This window comes from Salvelinus fontinalis, unplaced genomic scaffold (genome assembly GCF_029448725.1).
Source record: "Salvelinus fontinalis isolate EN_2023a unplaced genomic scaffold, ASM2944872v1 scaffold_0040, whole genome shotgun sequence".
NCBI lineage: Eukaryota > Metazoa > Chordata > Actinopteri > Salmoniformes > Salmonidae > Salvelinus > Salvelinus fontinalis.
Window position 1 is genome coordinate 368,969 of NW_026600249.1, and position 27,340 is coordinate 396,308.

General features: G+C 41.5%; 1 protein-coding gene across 1 annotated transcript in view; it reads right to left on the minus strand.

Moving 5' to 3' along the window:
- LOC129842429 (dystrophin-like) overlaps nt 1-27,340 on the minus strand; it is a gene marked incomplete at both ends in the record, with an annotated part of 185,041 nt that overhangs the window by 9,861 nt on the left and 147,840 nt on the right. Inside the window, 5 exon segments of the mRNA XM_055910991.1 lie at nt 13,970-14,142; nt 14,284-14,406; nt 24,382-24,552; nt 26,345-26,497; nt 26,700-26,834. Of these exon segments, the coding sequence (XP_055766966.1) occupies nt 13,970-14,142; nt 14,284-14,406; nt 24,382-24,552; nt 26,345-26,497; nt 26,700-26,834 (755 nt within the window).

Below are 27,340 nucleotides of genomic sequence, written 5' to 3' on the forward strand. Positions count from 1 at the left end.
ACTGTAGATTGTCTACTAGTTAGTTAGTCTAGTGGTGACGATGTTACTGTAGCTTGTCTACTAGTTAGTTAGTCTAGTGGTGACGATGTTACTGTAGATTGTCTACTAGTTAGTTAGTCTAGTGGTGACGATGTTACTGTAGCTTGTCTACTAGTTAGTCTAGTGGTGACGATGTTACTGTAGCTTGTCTACTAGTTAGTTAGTCTAGTGGTGACGATGTTACTGTAGCTTGTCTACTAGTTAGTTAGTCTAGTGGTGACGATGTTACTGTAGCTTGTCTACTAGTTAGTTAGTCTAGTGGTGACGATGTTACTGTAGATTGTCTACTAGTTAGTTAGTTAGTCTAGTGGTGACGATGTTACTGTAGATTGTCTACTAGTTAGTTAGTCTAGTGGTGACGATGTTACTGTAGCTTGTCTAGTTAGTTAGTCTAGTGGTGACGATGTTACTGTAGATTGTCTACTAGTTAGTTAGTCTAGTGGTGACGATGTTACTGTAGATTGTCTACTAGTTAGTCTAGTGGTGACGATGTTACTGTAGATTGTCTACTAGTTAGTTAGTCTAGTGGTGAAGATGTTACTGTAGATTGTCTACTAGTTAGTCTAGTGGTGACGATGTTACTGTAGATTGTCTACTAGTTAGTCTAGTGGTGACGATGTTACTGTAGATTGTCTACTAGTTAGTCTAGTGGTGACGATGTTACTGTAGATTGTCTACTAGTTAGTCTAGTGGTGACGATGTTACTGTAGATTGTCTACTAGTTAGTTAGTCTAGTGGTGACGATGTTACTGTAGCTTGTCTACTAGTTAGTTAGTCTAGTGGTGACGATGTTACTGTAGATTGTCTACTAGTTAGTTAGTCTAGTGGTGAAGATGTTACTGTAGATTGTCTACTAGTTAGTCTAGTGGTGACGATGTTACTGTAGATTGTCTACTAGTTAGTCTAGTGGTGACGATGTTACTGTAGATTGTCTACTAGTTAGTCTAGTGGTGACGATGTTACTGTAGATTGTCTACTAGTTAGTTAGTCTAGTGGTGACGATGTTACTGTAGCTTGTCTACTAGTTAGTTAGTCTAGTGGTGACGATGTTACTGTAGATTGTCTACTAGTTAGTCTAGTGGTGACGATGTTACTGTAGATTGTCTACTAGTTAGTTAGTCTAGTGGTGACGATGTTACTGTAGATTGTCTAGTAGTTAGTCTAGTGGTGACGATGTTACTGTAGATTGTCTACTAGTTAGTTAGTCTAGTGGTGACGATGTTACTGTAGATTGTCTAGTAGTTAGTTAGTCTAGTGGTGACGATGTTACTGTATATTGTCTACTAGTTAGTTAGTCTAGTGGTGACGATGTTACTGTAGATTGTCTACTAGTTAGTTAGTCTAGTGGTGACGATGTTACTGTAGCTTGTCTACTAGTTAGTTAGTCTAGTGGTGACGATGTTACTGTAGATTGTCTACTAGTTAGTTAGTTAGTCTAGTGGTGACGATGTTACTGTAGATTGTCTACTAGTTAGTTAGTCTAGTGGTGACGATGTTACTGTAGCTTGTCTACTAGTTAGTTAGTCTAGTGGTGACGATGTTACTGTAGATTGTCTACTAGTTAGTCTAGTGGTGACGATGTTACTGTAGATTGTCTACTAGTTAGTTAGTCTAGTGGTGACGATGTTACTGTAGATTGTCTAGTAGTTAGTCTAGTGGTGACGATGTTACTGTAGATTGTCTACTAGTTAGTTAGTCTAGTGGTGACGATGTTACTGTAGATTGTCTACTAGTTAGTTAGTCTAGTGGTGACGATGTTACTGTAGCTTGTCTAGTTAGTTAGTCTAGTGGTGACGATGTTACTGTAGATTGTCTACTAGTTAGTTAGTCTAGTGGTGACGATGTTACTGTAGATTGTCTACTAGTTAGTCTAGTGGTGACGATGTTACTGTAGATTGTCTACTAGTTAGTTAGTCTAGTGGTGAAGATGTTACTGTAGATTGTCTACTAGTTAGTCTAGTGGTGACGATGTTACTGTAGATTGTCTACTAGTTAGTCTAGTGGTGACGATGTTACTGTAGATTGTCTACTAGTTAGTCTAGTGGTGACGATGTTACTGTAGATTGTCTACTAGTTAGTCTAGTGGTGACGATGTTACTGTAGATTGTCTACTAGTTAGTTAGTCTAGTGGTGACGATGTTACTGTAGCTTGTCTACTAGTTAGTTAGTCTAGTGGTGACGATGTTACTGTAGATTGTCTACTAGTTAGTTAGTCTAGTGGTGAAGATGTTACTGTAGATTGTCTACTAGTTAGTCTAGTGGTGACGATGTTACTGTAGATTGTCTACTAGTTAGTCTAGTGGTGACGATGTTACTGTAGATTGTCTACTAGTTAGTCTAGTGGTGACGATGTTACTGTAGATTGTCTACTAGTTAGTTAGTCTAGTGGTGACGATGTTACTGTAGCTTGTCTACTAGTTAGTTAGTCTAGTGGTGACGATGTTACTGTAGATTGTCTACTAGTTAGTCTAGTGGTGACGATGTTACTGTAGATTGTCTACTAGTTAGTTAGTCTAGTGGTGACGATGTTACTGTAGATTGTCTAGTAGTTAGTCTAGTGGTGACGATGTTACTGTAGATTGTCTACTAGTTAGTTAGTCTAGTGGTGACGATGTTACTGTAGATTGTCTAGTAGTTAGTTAGTCTAGTGGTGACGATGTTACTGTATATTGTCTACTAGTTAGTTAGTCTAGTGGTGACGATGTTACTGTAGATTGTCTACTAGTTAGTTAGTCTAGTGGTGACGATGTTACTGTAGCTTGTCTACTAGTTAGTTAGTCTAGTGGTGACGATGTTACTGTAGATTGTCTACTAGTTAGTTAGTTAGTCTAGTGGTGACGATGTTACTGTAGATTGTCTACTAGTTAGTTAGTCTAGTGGTGACGATGTTACTGTAGCTTGTCTACTAGTTAGTTAGTCTAGTGGTGACGATGTTACTGTAGATTGTCTACTAGTTAGTCTAGTGGTGACGATGTTACTGTAGATTGTCTACTAGTTAGTTAGTCTAGTGGTGACGATGTTACTGTAGATTGTCTAGTAGTTAGTCTAGTGGTGACGATGTTACTGTAGATTGTCTACTAGTTAGTTAGTCTAGTGGTGACGATGTTACTGTAGATTGTCTAGTAGTTAGTTAGTCTAGTGGTGACGATGTTACTGTATATTGTCTACTAGTTAGTTAGTCTAGTGGTGACGATGTTACTGTAGATTGTCTACTTAGTTAGTTAGTCTAGTGGTGACGATGTTACTGTAGATTGTCTACTAGTTAGTTAGTCTAGTGGTGACGATGTTACTGTAGATTGTCTAGTTAGTTAGTTAGTTCTAGTGGTGACGATGTTACTGTAGATTGTCTACTAGTTAGTTTAGTGGTGACGATGTTACTGTAGATTGTCTACTGGTTAGTTAGTTAGTTCTAGTGGTGACGATGTTACTGTAAATTGTCTAGTTAGTTAGTCTAGTGGTGACGATATTACTGTAGATTGTCTACTTAGTTAGTCTAGTGGTGAGGATGTTACTGTAGATTGTCTACTAGTTAGTTAGTCTAGTGGTGACGATGTTACTGTAGCTTGTCTACTAGTTAGTTAGTCTAGTGGTGACAATGTTACTGTAGCTTGTCTACTAGTTAGTTAGTCTAGTGGTGACAATGTTACTGTAGCTTGTCTACTAGTTAGTTAGTCTAGTTGTGCTGATGTTACTGTAGCTTGTGTAGTTAGTTAGTCTAGTGGTGACGATGTTACTGTAGCTTGACTACTAGTTAGTTAGTCTAGTGGTGACAATGTTACTGTAGATTGTCTACTAGTTAGTTAGTCTAGTGGTGAAGATGTTACTGTAGATTGTCTACTACTTAGTTAGTCTAGTGGTGACAATGTTACTGTAGCTTGTCTACTAGTTAGTTAGTCTAGTGGTGACAATGTTACTGTAGCTTGTCTACTAGTTAGTTAGTCTAGTTGTGCTGATGTTACTGTAGCTTGTGCAGTTAGTTAGTCTAGTGGTGACGATGTTACTGTAGCTTGACTACTAGTTAGTTAGTCTAGTGGTGACAATGTTACTGTAGATTGTCTACTAGTTAGTTAGTCTAGTGGTGACGATGTTACTGTAGCTTGTCTACTAGTTAGTTAGTCTAGTGGTGACGATGTTACTGTAGATTGTCTACTAGTTAGTTAGTTAGTTCTAGTGGTGACGATGTTACTGTAGATTGTCTACTAGTTAGTTTAGTGGTGACGACGATGTTACGATGTTACTTTGTGACATTGGACACAAACTGAGGTGACAATGGACACAAACTGAAGTGACAATGGACACAAACTGAGGTGACAATGGACACAAACTGAGATGACAATGGACACAAACTGAGGTGACGATGGAGTGAAAACTACACCGTGGAAACAAACAGTCCTGATAATCCTGTTGTCATCAGTCTGTGTCAAGTGCATTTACACTAGTGGTGACGATGTTACTGTAGATTGTCTACTTAGTTAGTCTAGTGGTGACGATGTTACTGTAGCTTGTCTAGTTAGTTAGTCTAGTGGTGACGATGTTACTGTAGCTTGTCTACTAGTTAGTCTAGTGGTGACGATGTTACTGTAGCTTGTCTACTAGTTAGTTAGTCTAGTGGTGACGATGTTACTGTAGCTTGACTACTAGTTAGTTAGTCTAGTGGTGACAATGTTACTGTAGATTGTCTACTAGTTAGTTAGTCTAGTGGTGAAGATGTTACTGTAGATTGTCTACTACTTAGTTAGTCTAGTGGTGACAATGTTACTGTAGCTTGTCTACTAGTTAGTTAGTCTAGTGGTGACGATGTTACTGTAGATTGTCTAATAGTTAGTTAGTCTAGTGGTGAAGATGTTACTGTAGATTGTCTACTAGTTAGTTAGTCTAGTGGTGACGATGTTACTGTAGCTTGTCTACTAGTTAGTTAGTCTAGTGGTGACGATGTTACTGTAGATTGTCTACTAGTTAGTTAGTCTAGTGGTGACGATGTTACTGTAGCTTGTCTACTAGTTAGTTAGTCTAGTGGTGACGATGTTACTGTAGATTGTCTACTAGTTAGTTAGTCTAGTGGTGACGATGTTACTGTAGATTGTCTACTAGTTAGTTAGTCTAGTGGTGAAGATGTTACTGTAGATTGTCTACTAGTTAGTTAGTCTATTGGTGACGATGTTACTGTAGATTGTCTACTAGTTAGTTAGTCTAGTGGTGACGATGTTACTGTAGATTGTCTAGTTAGTTAGTCTAGTGGTGACGATGTTACTGTAGATTGTCTAGTTAGTTAGTCTAGTGGTGACGATGTTACTGTAGATTGTCTAGTTAGTTAGTCTAGTGGTGAGGATGTTACTGTAGATTGTCTACTAGTTAGTATAGTGGTGACGATGTTACTGTAGCTTTACTAGTTAGTTAGTTAGTCTAGTGGTGACGATGTTACTGTAGATTGTCTACTAGTTAGTTAGTCTAGTGGTGACGATGTTACTGTAGATTGTCTACTAGTTAGTTAGTCTAGTGGTGATGATGTTACTGTAGCTTATCTACTAGTTAGTTAGTCTAGTGGTGACGATGTTACTGTAGATTGTCTACTAGTTAGTTAGTCTAGTGGTGACGATGTTACTGTAGATTGTCTAGTTAGTTAGTCTAGTGGTGACGATGTTACTGTAGATTGTCTAGTAGTTAGTCTAGTGGTGACGATGTTACTGTAGATTGTCTAGTTAGTTAGTCTAGTGGTGACGATGTTACTGTAGATTGTCTAGTAGTTAGTATAGTGGTGACAATGTTACTGTAGATTGTCTACTAGTTAGTCTAGTGGTGACGATGTTACTGTAGATTGTCTACTAGTTAGTCTAGTGGTGACGATGTTACTGTAGATTGTCTACTAGTTAGTTAGTCTAGTGGTGACGATGTTACTGTAGCTTGTCTACTAGTTAGTTAGTCTAGTGGTGACGATGTTACTGTAGATTGTCTACTAGTTAGTTAGTCTAGTGGTGACGATGTTACTGTAGATTGTCTACTAGTTAGTTAGTCTAGTGGTGAAGATGTTACTGTAGATTGTCTACTAGTTAGTTAGTCTAGTGGTGACGATGTTACTGTAGATTGTCTACTAGTTAGTTAGTCTAGTGGTGACGATGTTACTGTAGATTGTCTAGTTAGTTAGTCTAGTGGTGACGATGTTACTGTAGATTGTCTAGTTAGTTAGTCTAGTGGTGACGATGTTACTGTAGATTGTCTAGTTAGTTAGTCTAGGGGTGAGGATGTTACTGTAGATTGTCTACTAGTTAGTATAGTGGTGACGATGTTACTGTAGCTTTACTAGTTAGTTAGTTAGTCTAGTGGTGACGATGTTACTGTAGATTGTCTACAAGTTAGTTAGTCTAGTGGTGACGATGTTACTGTAGATTGTCTACTAGTTAGTTAGTCTAGTGGTGATGATGTTACTGTAGCTTATCTACTAGTTAGTTAGTCTAGTGGTGACGATGTTACTGTAGATTGTCTACTAGTTAGTTAGTCTAGTGGTGACGATGTTACTGTAGATTGTCTAGTTAGTTAGTCTAGTGGTGACGATGTTACTGTAGATTGTCTAGTAGTTAGTCTAGTGGTGACGATGTTACTGTAGATTGTCTAGTTAGTTAGTCTAGTGGTGACGATGTTACTGTAGATTGTCTAGTAGTTAGTATAGTGGTGACAATGTTACTGTAGATTGTCTACTAGTTAGTCTAGTGGTGACGATGTTACTGTAGATTGTCTACTAGTTAGTCTAGTGGTGACGATGTTACTGTAGATTGTCTACTAGTTAGTTAGTCTAGTGGTGACGATGTTACTGTAGATTGTCTACTAGTTAGTTAGTCTAGTGGTGACGATGTTACTGTAGATTGTCTAGTAGTTAGTTAGTCTAGTGGTGACAATGTTACTGTATATTGTCTACTAGTTAGTTAGTCTAGTGGTGACGATGTTACTGTAGATTGTCTACTTAGTTAGTTAGTCTAGTGGTGACGATGTTACTGTAGATTGTCTACTAGTTAGTTAGTCTAGTGGTGACGATGTTACTGTAGCTTGTCTACTAGTTAGTTAGTCTAGTGGTGACGATGTTACTGTAGATTGTCTACTAGTTAGTTAGTTAGTTCTAGTGGTGACGATGTTACTGTAGATTGTCTACTAGTTAGTTTAGTGGTGACGATGTTACTGTAGATTGTCTACTGGTTAGTTAGTTAGTTCTAGTGGTGACGATGTTACTGTAAATTGTCTAGTTAGTTAGTCTAGTGGTGACGATATTACTGTAGATTGTCTACTTAGTTAGTCTAGTGGTGAGGATGTTACTGTAGATTGTCTACTAGTTAGTTAGTCTAGTGGTGACGATGTTACTGTAGCTTGTCTACTAGTTAGTTAGTCTAGTGGTGACAATGTTACTGTAGCTTGTCTACTAGTTAGTTAGTCTAGTGGTGACAATGTTACTGTAGCTTGTCTACTAGTTAGTTAGTCTAGTTGTGCTGATGTTACTGTAGCTTGTGTAGTTAGTTAGTCTAGTGGTGACGATGTTACTGTAGCTTGACTACTAGTTAGTTAGTCTAGTGGTGACAATGTTACTGTAGATTGTCTACTAGTTAGTTAGTCTAGTGGTGAAGATGTTACTGTAGATTGTCTACTAGTTAGTTAGTCTAGTGGTGACAATGTTACTGTAGCTTGTCTACTAGTTAGTTAGTCTAGTGGTGACAATGTTACTGTAGCTTGTCTACTAGTTAGTTAGTCTAGTTGTGCTGATGTTACTGTAGCTTGTGCAGTTAGTTAGTCTAGTGGTGACGATGTTACTGTAGCTTGACTACTAGTTAGTTAGTCTAGTGGTGACAATGTTACTGTAGATTGTCTACTAGTTAGTTAGTCTAGTGGTGACGATGTTACTGTAGCTTGTCTACTAGTTAGTTAGTCTAGTGGTGACGATGTTACTGTAGATTGTCTACTAGTTAGTTAGTTAGTTCTAGTGGTGACGATGTTACTGTAGATTGTCTACTAGTTAGTTTAGTGGTGACGATGTTACTGTAGATTGTCTACTGGTTAGTTAGTTAGTTCTAGTGGTGACGATGTTACTGTAAATTGTCTAGTTAGTTAGTCTAGTGGTGACGATGTTACTGTAGATTGTCTACTTAGTTAGTCTAGTGGTGAGGATGTTACTGTAGATTGTCTACTAGTTAGTTAGTCTAGTGGTGACGATGTTACTGTAGCTTGTCTACTAGTTAGTTAGTCTAGTGGTGACAATGTTACTGTAGCTTGTCTACTAGTTAGTTAGTCTAGTGGTGACAATGTTACTGTAGCTTGTCTACTAGTTAGTTAGTCTAGTTGTGCTGATGTTACTGTAGCTTGTGTAGTTAGTTAGTCTAGTGGTGACGATGTTACTGTAGCTTGACTACTAGTTAGTTAGTCTAGTGGTGACAATGTTACTGTAGATTGTCTACTAGTTAGTTAGTCTAGTGGTGAAGATGTTACTGTAGATTGTCTACTAGTTAGTTAGTCTAGTGGTGACAATGTTACTGTAGCTTGTCTACTAGTTAGTTAGTCTAGTGGTGACAATGTTACTGTAGCTTGTCTACTAGTTAGTTAGTCTAGTTGTGCTGATATTACTGTAGCTTGTGTAGTTAGTTAGTCTAGTGGTGACGATGTTACTGTAGCTTGACTACTAGTTAGTTAGTCTAGTGGTGACAATGTTACTGTAGATTGTCTACTAGTTTGTCTAGTGGTGAAGATGTTACTGTATCTTGTCTACTAGTTAGTTAGTCTAGTGGTGACGATGTTACTGTAGCTTGTCTACTAGTTAGTTAGTCTATTGGTGACAATGTTACTGTAGATTGTCTACTAGTTAGTCTAGTGGTGACGATGTTACTGTAGCTTGTCTAGTTAGTTAGTTAGTCTAGTGGTGATGATGTTACTGTAGCTTGTGTAGTTAGTTAGTCTAGTGGTGACGATGTTACTGTAGCTTGTCTACTAGTTAGTTAGTCTAGTGGTGACAATGTTACTGTAGATTGTCTAGTTAGTTAGTTAGTCTAATGGTGATGATGTTACTGTAGCTTGTCTACTAGTTAGTTAGTCTAGTGGTGACGATGTTACTGTAGATTGTCTAGTTAGTTAGTCTAGTGGTGACGATGTTACTGTAGATTGCCTAGTTAGTTAGTTAGTCTAGTGGTGAGGATGTTACTGTAGATTGTCTACTAGTTAGTCTAGTGGTGAAGATGTTACTGTAGATTGTCTACTAGTTAGTTAGTCTAGTGGTGACGATGTTACTGTAGCTTGTCTACTAGTTAGTTAGTCTAGTGGTGACGATGTTACTGTAGATTGTCTACTAGTTAGTTAGTTAGTTCTAGTAGTGACGATGTTACTGTAGATTGTCTACTAGTTAGTCTAGTGGTGACGATGTTACTGTAGATTGTCTACTGGTTAGTTAGTTAGTTCTAGTGGTGACGATGTTACTGTAGATTGTCGAGTTAGTTAGTCTAGTGGTGAGGATGTTACTGTAGATTGTCTACTAGTTAGTTAGTCTAGTGGTGACGATGTTACTGTAGCTTGTCTACTAGTTAGTTAGTCTAGTGGTGACAATGTTACTGTAGCTTGTCTACTAGTTAGTTAGTCTAGTGGTGACAATGTTACTGTAGCTTGTCTACTAGTTAGTTAGTCTAGTTGTGCTGATGTTACTGTAGCTTGTGTAGTTAGTTAGTCTAGTGGTGACGATGTTACTGTAGCTTGACTACTAGTTAGTTAGTCTAGTGGTGACAATGTTACTGTAGATTGTCTACTAGTTTGTCTAGTGGTGAAGATGTTACTGTATCTTGTCTACTAGTTAGTTAGTCTAGTGGTGACGATGTTACTGTAGCTTGTCTACTAGTTAGTTAGTCTATTGGTGACAATGTTACTGTAGATTGTCTACTAGTTAGTCTAGTGGTGACGATGTTACTGTAGCCTGTCTAGTTAGTTAGTTAGTCTACTGGTGATGATGTTACTGTAGCTTGTGTAGTTAGTTAGTCTAGTGGTGACGATGTTACTGTAGGTTGTCTAGTTAGTTAGTTAGTCTAGTGGTGACGATGTTACTGTAGCTTATCTACTAGTTAGTTAGTCTAGTGGTGACGATGTTACTGTAGCTTGTCTACTAGTTAGTTAGTCTAGTGGTGACGATGTTACTGTAGATTGTCTAGTTAGTTAGTTAGTCTAGTGATGAGGATGTTACTGTAGCTTGTCTACTAGTTAGTTAGTCTAGTGGTGACGATGTTACTGTAGCTTATCTACTAGCTAGTTGGTCTAGTGGTGACGATGTTACTGTAGCTTGTCTACTAGTTAGTTAGTCTAGTGGTGACGAAGTTACTGTAGATTGTCTACTAGTTAGTTAGTCTAGTGGTGATGATGTTACTGTAGCTTATCTACTAGTTAGTTAGGCTAGTAGTGATAATGTTACTGTAGCTTGTCTACTAGTTAGTTAGTATAGTGGTGACGATGTTACTGTAGATTGTCTAGTTAGTTAGTCTAGTGGTGATGATGTTACTGTAGCTTGTCTAGTTAGTTAGTTAGTCTAGTGATGAGGATGTTACTGTAGCTTGTCTACTAGTTAGTTAGTCTAGTGATGATGATGTTACTGTAGCTTGTCTACTAGTTAGTTAGTCTAGTGGTGACGATGTTACTGTAGATTGTCTACTAGTTAGTTAGTCTAGTGGTGATGATGTTACTGTAGCTTGTCTACTAGTTAGTTAGTCTAGTGATGATGATGTTACTGTAGCTTGTCTACTAGTTAGTTAGTCTAGTGGTGACGATGTTACTGTAGATTGTCTAGTTAGTTAGTTAGTCTAGTGGTGATGATGTTACTGTAGCTTGTCTAGTTAGTTAGTTAGTCTAGTGGTGACGATGTTACTGTAGATTGTCTAGTTAGTTAGTCTAGTGGTGAGGATGTTACTGTAGATTGTCTACTAGTTAGTTAGTTAGTTCTAGTGGTGACGATGTTACTGTAGATTGTCTACTAGTTAGTTCGTCTAGTGGTGACGATGCTACTGTAGCTTGTCTACTAGTTAGTTAGTCTAGTGGTGACAATGTTAATGTAGCTTGTCTACTAGTTAGTTAGTCTAGTTGTGCTGATATTACTGTAGCTTATGTAGTTAGTTAGTCTAGTGGTGACGATGTTACTGTAGCTTGTCTACTAGTTAGTTAGTCTAGTGGTGACAATGTTACTGTAGATTGTCTACTAGTTAGTCTAGTGGTGAAGATGTTACTGTTTCTTGTCTACTAGTTAGTTAGTCTAGTGGTGACGATGTTACTGTAGCTTGTCTACTAGTTAGTTAGTCTATTGGTGACAATGTTACTGTAGATTGTCTACTAGTTAGTCTAGTGGTGACGATGTTACTGTAGCTTGTCTAGTTAGTTAGTTAGTCTAGTGGTGATGATGTTACTGTAGCTTGTGTAGTTAGTTAGTCTAGTGGTGACGATGTTACTGTAGCTTGTCTACTAGTTAGTTAGTCTAGTGGTGACGATGTTACTGTAGCTTGTCTAGTTAGTTAGTTAGTCTACTGGTGATGATGTTACTGTAGCTTGTGTAGTTAGTTAGTCTAGTGGTGACGATGTTACTGTAGGTTGTCTAGTTAGTTAGTTAGTCTAGTGGTGATGATATTACTGTAGCTTGTCTACTAGTTAGTTAGTCTAGTGGTGACGATGTTACTGTAGATTGTCTAGTTAGTTAGTTAGTCTAGTGGTGACGATGTTACTGTAGCTTATCTACTAGTTAGTTAGTCTAGTGGTGACGATGTTACTGTAGCTTGTCTACTAGTTAGTTAGTCTAGTGGTGACGATGTTACTGTAGCTTGTCTACTAGTTAGTTAGTCTAGTGGTGACGATGTTACTGTAGATTGTCTAGTTAGTTAGTTAGTCTAGTGATGAGGATGTTACTGTAGCTTGTCTACTAGTTAGTTAGTCTAGTGGTGACGATGTTACTGTAGCTTATCTACTAGCTAGTTAGTCTAGTGGTGACGATGTTACTGTAGCTTGTCTACTAGTTAGTTAGTCTAGTGGTGACGAAGTTACTGTAGATTGTCTACTAGTTAGTTAGTCTAGTGGTGATGATGTTACTGTAGCTTATCTACTAGTTAGTTAGTCTAGTGGTGATGATGTTACTGTAGCTTGTCTACTAGTTAGTTAGTATAGTGGTGACGATGTTACTGTAGATTGTCTAGTTAGTTAGTCTAGTGGTGATGATGTTACTGTAGCTTGTCTAGTTAGTTAGTTAGTTTAGTGATGAGGATGTTACTGTAGCTTGTCTACTAGTTAGTTAGTCTAGTGATGATGATGTTACTGTAGCTTGTCTACTAGTTAGTTAATCTAGTGGTGACGATGTTACTGTAGATTGTCTACTAGTTAGTTAGTCTAGTGGTGATGATGTTACTGTAGATTGTCTACTAGTTAGTTAGTCTAGTGGTGATGATGTTACTGTAGATTGTCTAGTTAGTTAGTCTAGTGGTGACGATGTTACTGTAGATTGTCTAGTTAGTTAGTCTAGTGGTGATGATGTTACTGTAGATTGTCTAGTTAGTTAGTCTAGTGGTGACGATGTTACTGTAGATTGTCTAGTTAGTTAGTCTAGTGGTGAGGATGTTACTGTAGATTCTCTACTAGTTAGTTAGTCTAGTGGTGATGATGTTACTGTAGCTTGTCTACTAGTTAGTCTAGTGGTGATGATGTTACTGTAGATTGTCTAGTTAGTTAGTTAGTCTAGTGGTGACGATGTTACTGTAGATTGTCTAGTTAGTTAGTCTAGTGGTGATGATGTTACTGTAGATTGTCTACTAGTTAGTTAGTCTAGTGGTGACGATGTTACTGTAGATTGTCTAGTTAGTTAGTCTAGTGGTGATGATGTTACTGTAGATTGTCTACTAGTTAGTTAGTCTAGTGGTGACGATGTTACTGTATATTGTCTAGTTAGTTGGTCTAGTGGTGAGGATGTTACTGTAGATTGTCTACTAGTTAGTTAGTCTAGTGGTGATGATGTTACTGTAGATTGTCTAGTAGTTAGTCTAGTGGTGACGATGTTACTGTAGATTGTCTAGTTAGTTAGTCTAGTGGTGACGATGTTACTGTAGCTTTACTAGTTAGTTAGTCTAGTGGTGACGATGTTACTGTAGCTTGTCTAGTTAGTTAGTCTAGTGGTGAGGATGTTACTGTAGCTTGTTTAGTTAGATAGTTAGTCTAGTGTTGACAATGTTACTGTAGCTTGTCTAGTTAGTTAGTCTAGTGGTGACGATGTTACTGTAGATTGTCTAGTTAGTTAGTCTAGTGGTGACGATGTTACTGTAGCTTTACTAGTTAGTTAGTCTAGTGGTGACGATGTTACTGTAGCTTGTCTAGTTAGTTAGTCTAGTGGTGAGGATGTTACTGTAGCTTGTTTAGTTAGATAGTTAGTCTAGTGGTGAGGATGTTACTGTAGCTTGTTTAGTTAGATAGTTAGTCTAGTGTTGACGATGTTACTGTAGCTTGTCTACTTAGTTAACAACCCCATGTGGAGGGTTGGCTACCCCTCGTCTCCTAGTTAAACAGCTCACACCTGGTGTCTCCCCATGAGGAGGGTTGGCCCTCCCTCGTCACCTGGTGTCTCCCCATGAGGAGGGTTGGCCCTCCCTGGTCACCTGGTGTCTCCCCATGAGGAGGGTTGGCCACCCCTCGTCACCTGGTGTCTCCCCATGAGGAGGGTTGGCCACCCCTCGTCACCTGGTGTCTCCCCATGAGGAGGGTTGGCCCTCCCTGGTCACCTGATGTCTCCCCATGAGGAGGGTTGGCCACCCCTGGTCTAGTTTGTCTTCCCCTGTTGACCCAGTCCTTCCTGTCCAGAGTTAGTAACCCCAGTGTGTCCCCAATAGATTCCCATTATTTCTACCTGAGCCTGTCCAGAGTTAGTAACCCCAGTGTGTCCACAATAGATTCCCATTATTTCTACCTGAGCCTGTCCAGGTACAACTTGTTGACTTTGTCCCAGTTAGTGTTGAGCAGCAGAGCTGTCTCCTGGACCCTGGTGCTCTCTGCTGGAGTAGCGATGGCCACCACCTCCTCTCTCCTGGCTAGAGCGCCCTCTACAGGGGGGCGGAGGTTCTTCAGATTCACCTTCACCTCCTGAGACACAGGGACGTAGGCAGACAGGCACGCACACACACACATGTTAGCCACACACACACACACGTACATATACATGGTTGAAACCAACAGTATGAAACACACACACACGCACACGCACACACACACACGCACACTGACCTGAAGGCACTGTCCCTGCTGGGGTAGGTTGTAGAAGACGGCCTGCCAGTACTCAGGAGAGTTCAGTTGGAAGTCTGTCTCAGAGACGGAGCGCAGCAGGGTCTGCAGCTCTCCTAGGTACTCCTACACACACACACACACACACACACACACACACACACACACACACACACACACACACACACACACACACACACACACACACACACACACACACACACACACACACACACACACACACACACACACACACACACACACACACGCACACATGCTCAATTATAACTAAACAATAACCCCAAAGTCATTCTGAACTACACAAACTATACAATATTAAACAACACTAAACACAAAGCTTTCTATTACTGATTGATCCCCATCAGTTGATATTCCTACTGGGGTCAGGAGTTGTTCTGGTACTTGGTCAGGAAAACCTCCTTGCCCTACCACTATATACTGTAGGTACCTTCACAGAGGGGGTAGGCTACCTACCACTACATACTGTAGATACCTTCACAGAGGGGGTACGGTTCCCTTCCACTATATACTGTAGATACCTTCACAGAGGGGTTAGTCTACCTACCACTATATACTGTAGATACCTTCACAGAGGGGTTAGTCTACCTACCACTATATACTGTAGATACCTTCACAGAGGGGGTAGGCTACCTACCACTACATACTGTAGATACCTTCACAGAGGGGGTAGGCTACCTACCACTATATACTGTAGATACCTTCACAGAGGGGTTAGGCTACCTACCACTACATACTGTAGATACCTTCACAGATGGGTTAGGTTCCCTACCACTATATACTGTAGATACCTTCACAGAGGGGTTAGGTTCCCTACCACTACATACTGTAGATACCTTCACAGAGGGGGTAAGGTTCCCTACCACTATATACTGTAGATACCTTCACAGAGGGGTTAGGCTACCTACCACTATATACTGTAGATACCTTCACAGAGGGGTTAGTCTACCTACCACTATATACTGTAGATACCTTCACAGATGGGTTAGGTTCCCTACCACTATATACTGTAGATACCTTCACAGAGGGGTTAGGCTACCTACCACTATATACTGTAGATACCTTCACAGAGGGGTTAGGCTACCTACCACTATATACTGTAGATACATTCACAGAGGGGGTAAGGTTCCCTACCACTATATACTGTAGATACCTTCACAGAGGGAGTAGGCTACCTACCACTATATACTGTAGACACCTTCACAGAGGGGGTAGGCTACCTACCACTATATACTGTAGACACCTTCACAGAGGGGGTAGGCTACCTACCACTATATACTGTAGATACCTTCACAGAGGGGGTAGGCTACCTACCACTATATACTGTAGATACCTTCACAGAGGGGGTAAGGTTCCCTACCACTATATACTGTAGATACCTTCACAGAGGGGTTAGGCTACCTACCACTATATACTGTAGATACCTTCACAGAGGGGGTAAGGTGCCCTACCACTATATACTGTAGATACCTTCACAGAGGGGGTAGGCTACCTACCACTATATACTGTAGATACCTTCACAGAGGGGGTAGGCTACCTACCACTATATACTGTAGATACCTTCACAGAGGGGGTAGGCTACCTACCACTATATACTGTAGATACCTTCACAGAGGGGTTAGGCTACCTACCACTATATACTGTAGATACCTTCACAGGGGGGGGTACGGTTCCCTACCACTATATACTGTAGATACCTTCACAGAGGGGGTAGGCTACCTACCACTATATACTGTAGATACCTTCACAGAGGGGGTAAGGTTCCCTACCACTATATACTGTAGATACCTTCACAGAGGGGGTAAGGTACCCTACCACTACATACTGTTGATACCTTCACAGAGGGGGTAAGGTTCCCTACCACTACATACTGTAGATACCTTCACAGAGGGGGTTAGGTTCCCTACCACTATATACTGTAGTACCTTCACAGAGGGGTTAGGCTACCTACCACTATATACTGTAGATACCTTCACAGAGGGGGTAAGGTTTCCTACCACTATATACTGTAGATACCTTCACAGAGGGTTGAGTCAAGACAGTGTTTGTTGTTATTCCTGTTCTGTGTTCTAGTACAACACCTCTCTAATCCCTCACTATCTCTTTACATTATTTATCTTTAAAAAATATATATATATTTTCATTCAGTTTTTACACTCCTTCCTGGACATTAACATAAGACGCAGTAACTCACAACTCTCTCTCCTGTCCTTAAGTGTTCTTCTTAATGACTTCCGTGACTCATATGAGACACTTTATCTGGGAATATCACATTCTTACACGGAACCTTAATGTTGTCAACGATGTTTCATCCGTTGGAAACTTTCCACTTCCACGGCACCTATATAGAACCTGTATAATGAAATTCACAACCTTGTCCCGATATTGATTCAGCAGTCTTGTTGTAAAAATAGAAATGGATAAACATGAAGAGGTCAGAGTGAGGGTTTTGAACCTTTAAATGTGAGTAAATACTAAAGAAAAGGTTGAATTAGAGAGAGAGGAGGATAGACAACCTGATATAATGTGTTGGTTATAGAAACCTGAGTAAATACTGAAGAACAGGGAGAAAGGTGATTGAGGACACTGGTGTCGGTAAAGTTCATTTAGAGTCTGACAGACAGAGCAGAAGAGGGTTTAATGAGCCAATCAGTAGTGTTTAATCCATCCTTTCATAAACACAATTCGTTTCTCAGTCTCGATCATTGGCTTATGCCTGATTCACACGTGGATTTGTCAAATGCACAGAACACAGCGGGGTGTAAAAGGTACAGTTAAATGCTTGATTGTGTCCCTGTGGTTGTGCCTTTCCTGTATGTATATATTGTGTGTATTGCTCTTAATTGTAACCCAATGGAAGTCATCCAACCATCCCATCAAGCACAGAACAGCGTTACCCAGAACTTCACAACAGCACTTCAACGGACCTTGAGCCCAAATACAACAACACCAAGACATAACCATCTCACCTCTGATGTCGGCTCCGTTTCTCAAAGATCAGAAATGGATCACCTTGTGGTTTGACAGGCACATGACGTGCGTTGTGTGTTAAGAGTTATGTTAAAGTTAGCCTGGTTCCACGCAGTCGGCTACACAACACCATCAGATCTGGAACTAGGCTATGGCATAGTAGGTTCAGTCATGAGGACAGAGTGACAGTAGTCATAGGTCTATACCGCGTAAATACAGTGGGATTTCACAGTAAATACCTGGTCATTTGTATTTATTATGGATCCCCATTAGCTGCTGCCCGAAGCAGCAGCTACTTTTCCTGGGGTACAGGAAGTGTAGGGGTCATTGACGTACCGTGACAGAAACAGCCACCACAGTGTTCATGTGTGTTCAATGTTGATACTGTATGCCTTGCCAAATATTGCATAGACAGACGTAGACTACATGTGGGTTGGTCTTGTTTTGTGGTCTACTGATGCTTGTCTTGTTTTGTGGTCTACTGATGCTTGTCTTGTTTTATGGTCTACTGATGCTTGTCTTGTTTTGTGGTCTACTGATGCTTGTCTTGTTTTATGGTCTACTGATGCGTGTCTTGTTTTGTGGTCTACTGATGCTTGTCTTGTTTTATGGTCTACTGATGCCTGTCTTGTTTTGTGGTCTACTGATGCCTGTCTTGTTTTATGGTCTACTGATGCCTGTCTTGTTTTGTGGTCTACTGATGCCTGTCTTGTTTTATGGTCTACTGATGCCTGTCTTGTTTTGTGGTCTACTGATACTTGTCTTGTTTTGTGGTCTACTGATGCTTGTCTTGTTTTGTGGTCTACTGATGCCTGTCTTGTTTTATGGTCTACTGATGCCTGTCTTGTTTTGTGATCTACTGATGCGTGTCTTGTTTTGTGGTCTACTGATGCCTGTCTTGTTTTGTGGTCTACTGATGCTTGTCTTGTTTTGTGGTCTACTGATGCTTGTCTTGTTTTGTGGTCTACTGATGCTTGTCTTGTTTTGTGGTCTACTGATGCCTGTCTTGTTTTGTGATCTACTGATGCGTGTCTTGTTTTGTGGTCTACTGATGCCTGTCTTGTTTTGTGGTCTACTGATGCTTGTCTTGTTTTGTGGTCTACTGATGCCTGTCTTGTTTTGTGGTCTACTGATGCTTGTCTTGTTTTATGGTCTACTGATGCTTGTCTTGTTTCGTGGTCTACTGATGCCTGTCTTGTTTTGTGGTCTACTGATGCCTGTCTTGTTTTGTGGTCTACTGATGCTTGTCTTGTTTTGTGGTCTACTGATGCTTGTCTTGTTTTGTGGTCTACTGATGCCTGTCTTGTTTTGTGGTCTACTGATGCTTGTCTTGTTTTATGGTCTACTGATGCTTGTCTTGTTTCGTGGTCTACTGATGCCTGTCTTGTTTTGTGGTCTACTGATGCCTGTCTTGTTTTGTGGTCTACTGATGCTTGTCTTGTTTTGTGGTCTACTGATGCTTGTCTTGTTTTGTGGTCTACTGATGCCTGTCTTGTTTTGTGGTCTACTGATGCCTGTCTTGTTTTGTGGTCTACTGATGCCTGTCTTGTGGTCTACTGATGCTTGTCTTGTTTTATGGTCTACTGATGCTTGTCTTGTTTCGTGGTCTACTGATGCCTGTCTTGTTTTGTGGTCTACTGATGCCTGTCTTGTTTTGTGGTCTACTGATGCCTGTCTTGTTTTATGGTCTACTGATGCCTGTCTTGTGGTCTACTGATGCTTGTCTTGTTTATGGTCTACTGATGCTTGTCTTGTTTTGTGGTCTACTGATGCCTGTCTTGTTTTGTGGTCTACTGATGCCTGTCTTGTTTTGTGGTCTACTGATGCTTGTCTTGTTTTGTGGTCTACTGATGCCTGTCTTGTTTTGTGGTCTACTGATGCTTGTCTTGTTTTGTGGTCTACTGATGCCTGTCTTGTGGTCTACTGATGCTTGTCTTGTTTTGTGGTCTACTGATGCTTGTCTTGTTTTGTGGTCTACTGATGCTTGTCTTGTTTTGTGGTCTACTGATGCTTGTCTTGTTTTGTGGTCTACTGATGCTTGTGACGGATGTTTTAAAAGCAGCCAAATGTCCCTATGATCCAACACACATGACTAAACCCACTCCTCCACACCAATCCAATGTTTCATTCATCAGCCCTGCCACAAAGGCAGGTGTTCATGTGTGTGGAGCCCTGTGTGAAGAGTTGAGTATGGTGCGTTTTCATTGGGTGACTGGAAACATACATGGGGGTCATTGATTGGTTGTAACTCTAGACAGGGGTCAGGTGACTGTGATTGACACAACCCATGTTGATTGACAGGACATGCGGTGGTGATGTGAGGCAGGAAACCAGAAACATAACACAACAGAACAGCAAATCAGAGGCCAGGTGTGTAACATGCTGCTTCTTCACACACTGAGGGAAGGATGGAGGGATGAACACCTGGATGATGCAACTGAGGAGGAAAACTAGAAAACCCCCATTCAGTAATACTGTCTGAAGGCTACATGTCATCATCCCCTCAGTAATACTGTCTGAAGGCTACAGGTCATCATCCCCTCAGTAATACTGTCTGAAGGCTACATGTCATCATCCCCTCAGTAATACTGTCTGAAGGCTACAGGTCATCATCCCCTCAGTAATACTGTCTGAAGGCTGCATGTCATCATCCCCTCAGTAATACTGTCTGAAGGCTACATGTCATCATCCCCTCAGTAATACTGTCTGAAGGCTACATGTCATCATCCCCTCAGTAATACTGTCTGAAGGCTACATGTCATCATCCCCTCAGTAATACTGTCTGAAGGCTACAGGTCATCATCCCCTCAGTAATACTGTCTGAAGGCTACATGTCATCATCCCCTCAGTAATACTGTCTGAAGGCTACATGTCATCATCCCCTCAGTAATACTGTCTGAAGGCTACATGTCATCATCCCCTCAGTAATACTGTCTGAAGGCTACATGTCATCATCCCCTCAGTAATACTGTCTGAAGGCTACAGGTCATCATCCCCTCAGTAATACTGTCTGAAGGCTACATGTCATCATCCCATCAGTAATACTGTCTGAAGGCTACATGTCATCATCCCCTCAGTAATACTGTCTGAAGGCTCCAGGTCATCATCCCCTCAGTAATACTGTCTGAAGGCTGTCATCCCCTCAGTAATACTGTCTGAAGGCTACATGTCATCATCCCCTCAGTAATACTGTCTGAAGGCTACATGTCATCATCCCCTCAGTAATACTGTCTGAAGGCTGTCATCCCCTCAGTAATACTGTCTGAAGGCTACATGTCATCATCCCCTCAGTAATACTGTCTGAAGGCTACATGTCATCATCCCCTCAGTAATACTGTCTGAAGGCTACAGGTCATCATCCCCTCAGTAATACTGTCTGAAGGCTATATGACATCATCCCCTCAGTAATACTGTCTGAAGGCTACATGTCATCATCCCCTCAGTAATACTGTCTGAAGGCTACAGGTCATCATCCCCTCAGTAATACTGTCTGAAGGCTACATGTCATCACCCCTCAGTAATACTGTCTGAAGGCTACATGTCATCATCCCCTCAGTAATACTGTCTGAAGGCTACAGGTCATCATCCCCTCAGTAATACTGTCTGAAGGCTACAGGTCATCATCCCCTCAGTAATACTGTCTGAAGGCTACATGTCATCATCCCCTCAGTAATACTGTCTGAAGGCTACATGTCATCATCCCCTCAGTAATACTGTCTGAAGGCTACAGGTCATCATCCCCTCAGTAATACTGTCTGAAGGCTGCATGTCATCATCCCCTCAGTAATACTGTCTGAAGGCTACATGTCATCATCCCCTCAGTAATACTGTCTGAAGACTACAGGTCATCATCCCCTCAGTAATACTGTCTGAAGGCTACAGGTCATCATCCCCTCAGTAATACTGTCTGAAGACTACAGGTCATCATCCCCTCAGTAATACTGTCTGAAGACTACATATCATCTAGTTGGCTTGGCTCTGGGGCCTTCAATAACTTGTTAACAGACCCTTGTTAAGAGAACTGCTAGCTGAATGGACTAGAATATACCTGCTGTCTGACTGGACTAGAATATACCTGCTGTCTGACTGGACTAGAATATACCTGCTATCTGACTGGACTAGAATATACCTGCTGTCTGACTGGACTAGGATATATCTGCTGTCTGACTGGACTAGAATATACCTGCTGTCTGAATGGACTAGGATATACCTGCTGTCTGACTGGACTAGAATATACCTGCTGTCTGACTGGACTAGAATATACCTGCTGTCTGACTGGACTAGAATATACCTGCTATCTGACTGGACTAGAATATACCTGCTGTCTGACTGGACTAGAATATACCTGCTGTCTGACTGGACTAAAATATACCTGCTGTCTGAATGGACTAGAATATACCTGCTATCTGAATGGACTAGAATATACCTGCTGTCTGACTGGACTAAAATATACCTGCCGTCTGACTGGACTAGAATATACCTGCTGTCTGACTGGACTAGAATATACCTGCTGTCTGACTGGACTAGAATATACCTGCTGTCTGACTGGACTAGAATATACCTGCTATCTGACTGGACTAGAATATACCTGCTATCTGACTGGACTAGAATATACCTGCTGTCTGACTGGACTAGGATATACCTGCTGTCTCACTGGACTAGAATATACCTGCTATCTGACTGGACTAGAATATACCTGCTGTCTGACTGGACTAGAATATACCTGCTGTCTCACTGGACTAGAATATACCTGCTGTCTGACTGGACTAGAATATACCTGCTGTCTGACTGGACTAGAATATACCTGCTGTCTCACTGGACTAGAATATACCTGCTGTCTGACTGGACTAGAATATACCTGCTGTCTGACTGGACTAGAATATACCTGCTGTCTCACTGGACTAGAATATACCTGCTATCTGACTGGACTAGAATATACCTGCTGTCTGACTGGACTAGAATATACCTGCTGTCTCACTGGACTAGAATATACCTGCTATCTGACTGGACTAGAATATACCTGCTGTCTGACTGGACTAGGATATACCTGCTGTCTCACTGGACTAGAATATACCTGCTGTCTGACTGGACTAGAATATACCTGCTGTCTGACTGGACTAGAATATACCTGCTGTCTGACTGGACTAGAATATACCTGCTGTCTCACTGGACTAGAATATACCTGCTGTCTCACTGGACTAGAATATACCTGCTGTCTGACTGGACTAGAATATACCTGCTGTCTCACTGGACTAGAATATACCTGCTATCTGACTGGACTAGAATATACCTGCTGTCTGACTGGACTAGGATATACCTGCTGTCTCACTGGACTAGAATATACCTGCTGTCTGACTGGACTAGAATATACCTGCTGTCTGACTGGACTAGAATATACCTGCTGTCTCACTGGACTAGAATATACCTGCTATCTGACTGGACTAGAATATACCTGCTGTCTGACTGGACTAGGATATACCTGCTATCTGACTGGACTAGAATATACCTGCTGTCTGACTGGACTAGGATATACCTGCTGTCTGACTGGACTAGGATATACCTGCTGTCTGACTGGACTAAAATATACCTGCCGTCTGACTGGACTAGAATATATCTGCTGTCTGACTGGACTAGAATATACCTGCTCTCTGACTGGACTAGAATATACCTGCTGTCTGACTGGACTAGAATATACCTGCTGTCTGACTGGAATAGAATATACCTGCTGTCTGAATGGACTAGAATATACCTGCTGTCTGAATGGACTAGAATATACCTGCTGTCTGACTGGACTAGAATATACCTGCTGTCTGACTGGACTAGGATATACCTGCTGTCTGACTGGACTAGGATATACCTGCTGTCTGACTGGACTAAAATATACCTGCCGTCTGACTGGACTAGAATATATCTGCTGTCTGACTGGACTAGAATATACCTGCTCTCTGACTGGACTAGAATATACCTGCTGTCTGACTGGACTAGAATATACCTGCTGTCTGACTGGACTAGAATATACCTGCTGTCTGACTGGACTAGAATATACCTGCTGTCTGACTGGACTAGAATATACCTGCTGTCTGACTGGACTAGAATATACCTGCTGTCTGACTGGACTAGAATATACCTGCTGTCTGACTGGACTAGAATATACCTGCTGTCTGACTGGACTAGAATATACCTGCTGTCTGACTGGACTAGAATATACCTGCTGTCTGACTGGACTAGAATATACCTGCTGTCTGACTGGACTAGAATATACCTGCTGTCTGACTGGACTAGAATATACCTGCTGTCTGACTGGACTAGAATATACCTGCTGTCTGACTGGACTAGAATATACCTGCTGTCTGACTGGACTAGAATATACCTGCTGTCTGACTGGACTAGAATATACCTGCTGTCTGACTGGACTAGAATATACCTGCTGTCTGACTGGACTAGAATATACCTGCTGTCTGACTGGACTAGAATATACCTGCTGTCTGACTGGACTAGAATATACCTGCTGTCTGAATGGACTAGAATATACCTGCTGTCTGACTGGACTAGAATATACCTGCTGTCTGACTGGACTAGAATATACCTGCTGTCTGACTGGACTAGAATATACCTGCTGTCTGACTGGACTAGAAGAGACAGGTTACCTACATCATATGTGTGTCTGGTGTTTGCATCACACTCATTCAGGAGACCTTTATTTAATGTTGATATTGATATTCACTGATTGATATTAGTTGATTGATATTTGTCTTTCCTATTTGATTAATTGATTAGTGACTTCACTGACAGCTCAATCCCACGGTTAACCTACTGGTTAGAGGCAGCAGGTTATAGTTAGTAGTTAGTTTGTAGTAGCTAGCGGGCAGGGGTAAGTTGGCACCAGGGAATGCTTTCAAATCCAATCAATTGAGAAAGTAAACCAAATTCCAATTCCAAATGTTCCTCATTGAAAAGCATTGAAGAGAATTGGAATTGGAATTTCAGTGTACTTCCTGAATTCAACAGGATTTAAATGGAATTGAACCCAACCCTGGTTGTTACGGGACAAGTTGGCACGGGGCAGATTGGCACGGGGCAGGGGGAACTCACACTTTGTCGGCGGTAGGGGGTGAATTTAGCCTCCACCTCCTGCCAGCGTGTGTTGAGCTGGAGGAGGCGGGGCTGCACCAGCGAGGTCGCCCCTGCGTCTGACAGCGCTTTGGCCAATCCCTGCACCTCTTTCAGATCCTCACTCTTCTCATCGAACTCTGAGCCAATCTCCTAGTGGACGGGACAAAACCAGCCAGAGTCACACCCAGGGGGAAAACCAGTCTCTCTCTCTCTCTCACACACACACACACACACACACACACACACACACACACACACACACACACACACACACACACACACACACACACACACACACACACACACACACACACACACACACACACACACACACACACACACACACACACACACACACACACACACACACACACACACACACACACACACACACACACACACACACACACACACACACACACACACACACATCATTCTCCCCAGAAAGAGGAGGAACCATCTACTCTTTCCAGTTAGATCAGGGAAATGAAGAGAGAGAAGATTCACAATAAGAGTCTGTCTGGTTTCTTCTGGTATAGACTTTAATAAATGTGTAAAATCCTCCCGTAGAGGGCAGGCCAGAAAAGAAGCGGTGAAATGAGCGGACAGGCAGAAAGACAGACAGACTGAAAGACAGAGAGACTGAAAAACAGACAGACAGACATCTAGTGCTGGTAGTTTCAGGTACAGGTGAGAATGACAGGTGACTCTCAAGAGGAGTTCAGTTTAGCGGAATGTCATTTTGATCACCTGGAACAAAGACACACACACACTGTCAGATTACACTCAGAGAAATACATATTTAAACTGAGAGGAGAAGAGAGACAGAAAGAGAGGAGAAGACAGACAGAAAGAGAGGAGAAGCGAGAGAGAAAGAGAGGAGAAGAGAGACAGAAAGAAAGGAGAAGAGAGACAGAAAGAGAGGAGAAGAGAGAGACAGAAAGAGAGGAGAAGAGAGACAGAAAGAGAGAAGAAGAGAGAGACAGAAAGAGAGGAGAAGAGAGACAGAAAGAGAGAAGAAGAGAGAGACAGAAAGAGAGGAGAAGAGAGACAGAAAGAGAGGAGAAGAGAGACAGAAAGAGAGGAGAAGAGAGACAGAAAGAGAGGAGAAGAGAGACAGAAAGAGAGGAGAAGAGAGAGACAGAAAGAGAGAAGAAGAGTGAGATATAAGGGGAGAGACAGATATAGAGACAGGAAGAGAGAAGAAGAGAGAGACAGAAAGAGAGGAGAAGAGAGACAGAAAGAGAGGATAAGAGAGACAGAAAGAGAGGAGAAGAGAGACAGAAAGAGAGAAGAAGAGAGAGACAGAAAGAGAGGAGAAGAGAGACAGAAAGAGAGGAGAAGAGAGACAGAAAGAGAGGAGAAGAGAGACAGAAAGAGAGGAGAATAGAGACAGAAAGAGAGGAGAAGAGAGAGACAGAAAGAGAGGAGAAGAGAGACAGAAAGAGAGAAGAGAGACAGAAAGAGAGGAGAAGAGAGACAGAAAGAGAGGAGAAGAGAGACAGAAAGAGAGGAGAAGAGAGACAGAAAGAGAGGAGAAGAGAGACAGAAAGAGAGGAGAAGAGAGACAGAAAGAGAGGAGAAGAGAGACAGAAAGAGAGGAGAAGAGAGAGACAGAAAGAGAGAAGAAGAGTGAGATATAAGGGGAGAGACAGATATAGAGACAGGAAGAGAGAAGAAGAGAGAGACAGAAAGATAGGAGAAGAGAGAAAGAAAGAGAGGAGAAGAGAGACAGAAAGAGAGGAGAAGAGAGACAGAAAGAGAGGAGAAGAGAGACAGAAAGAGAGGAGAAGAGAGACAGACAGCTAGATCAGAGTGAGATATAAGGGGAGAGACAGATATAGAGACAGGAAGAGAGAAGAAGAGAGAGACAGAAAGAGAGAAGAAGAGTGAGATATAAGGGGAGAGACAGATATAGAGACAGGAAGAGACAGGGTTTCACCTTAACCCTCTGTTCCTCTGCTGGATCAGGAAGTTCAGCCACGCTCCTCTCAATGTCGTCCAGCCACTGGAGAAGGTCATCAGTCTTCCTACGGTACTGGTACCACTGGGGGGCTATCGCCAGGGCCTTCCTCCTCCTCACACCACGCAGGTCCTACACACACACACACACACACACACACACACACACACACACACACACACACACACACACACACACACACACACACACACACACACACACACACACACACACACACACACACACACACACACAATCAGGTGAACTACTGATAGAATGGTACAAAATTATATTTTTCTCAATGTTGTCATTATTCCAAGACTGTATTCTGCACCATGACACTGTTGTATTTAGTGTTGAGCTGATTGTGTTTGATTCTGATCTGTTCTTTCTTGTCCAGGTCTGGAACTCTCCTCTGTAGCTTCTGTCCTTTCAGCAGCAGCTCCTTCACTGCCCCCTCCTCACAGTTCTAAAACAGAGACAAGAGCCAGAGAGAGAGATGGGGGGGGTCAGGGGGAGAGATAGAGAGGGAGAGAGGGAGAGAAGGGGGGAGAGAGATGGGGGAGAGAGAGGGGAAGAGAATGTGTGTGAAAGAGAGAGTGTGTGCGAGAGAAAGAGAGAGAGCGAGATGGAGGAGAGAGAGAGTGTGTGTGTGTAAGAGAGAGAGAAAGAGATATGTAGACATTACTTGAATGAAAGAACAGAAATAGAACATAATAGAACAGAATAGAATATAACAGCATAGAATATAACAGAATAGAACAGAATAGAATATAACAGAATAGAACAGAATAGAACAGAATAGAATAGAACAGAATAGAACAGAACAGAATGGAACAGAACAGAATAGAACAGAACGGAACAGAATAGAACAGAATAGAACAGAATAGAACAGAATAGAACAGAATGGAGCAGAATAGAATAGAATAGAATAGAACAGAACAGAACAGAACGGAACAGAATAGAACAGAATAG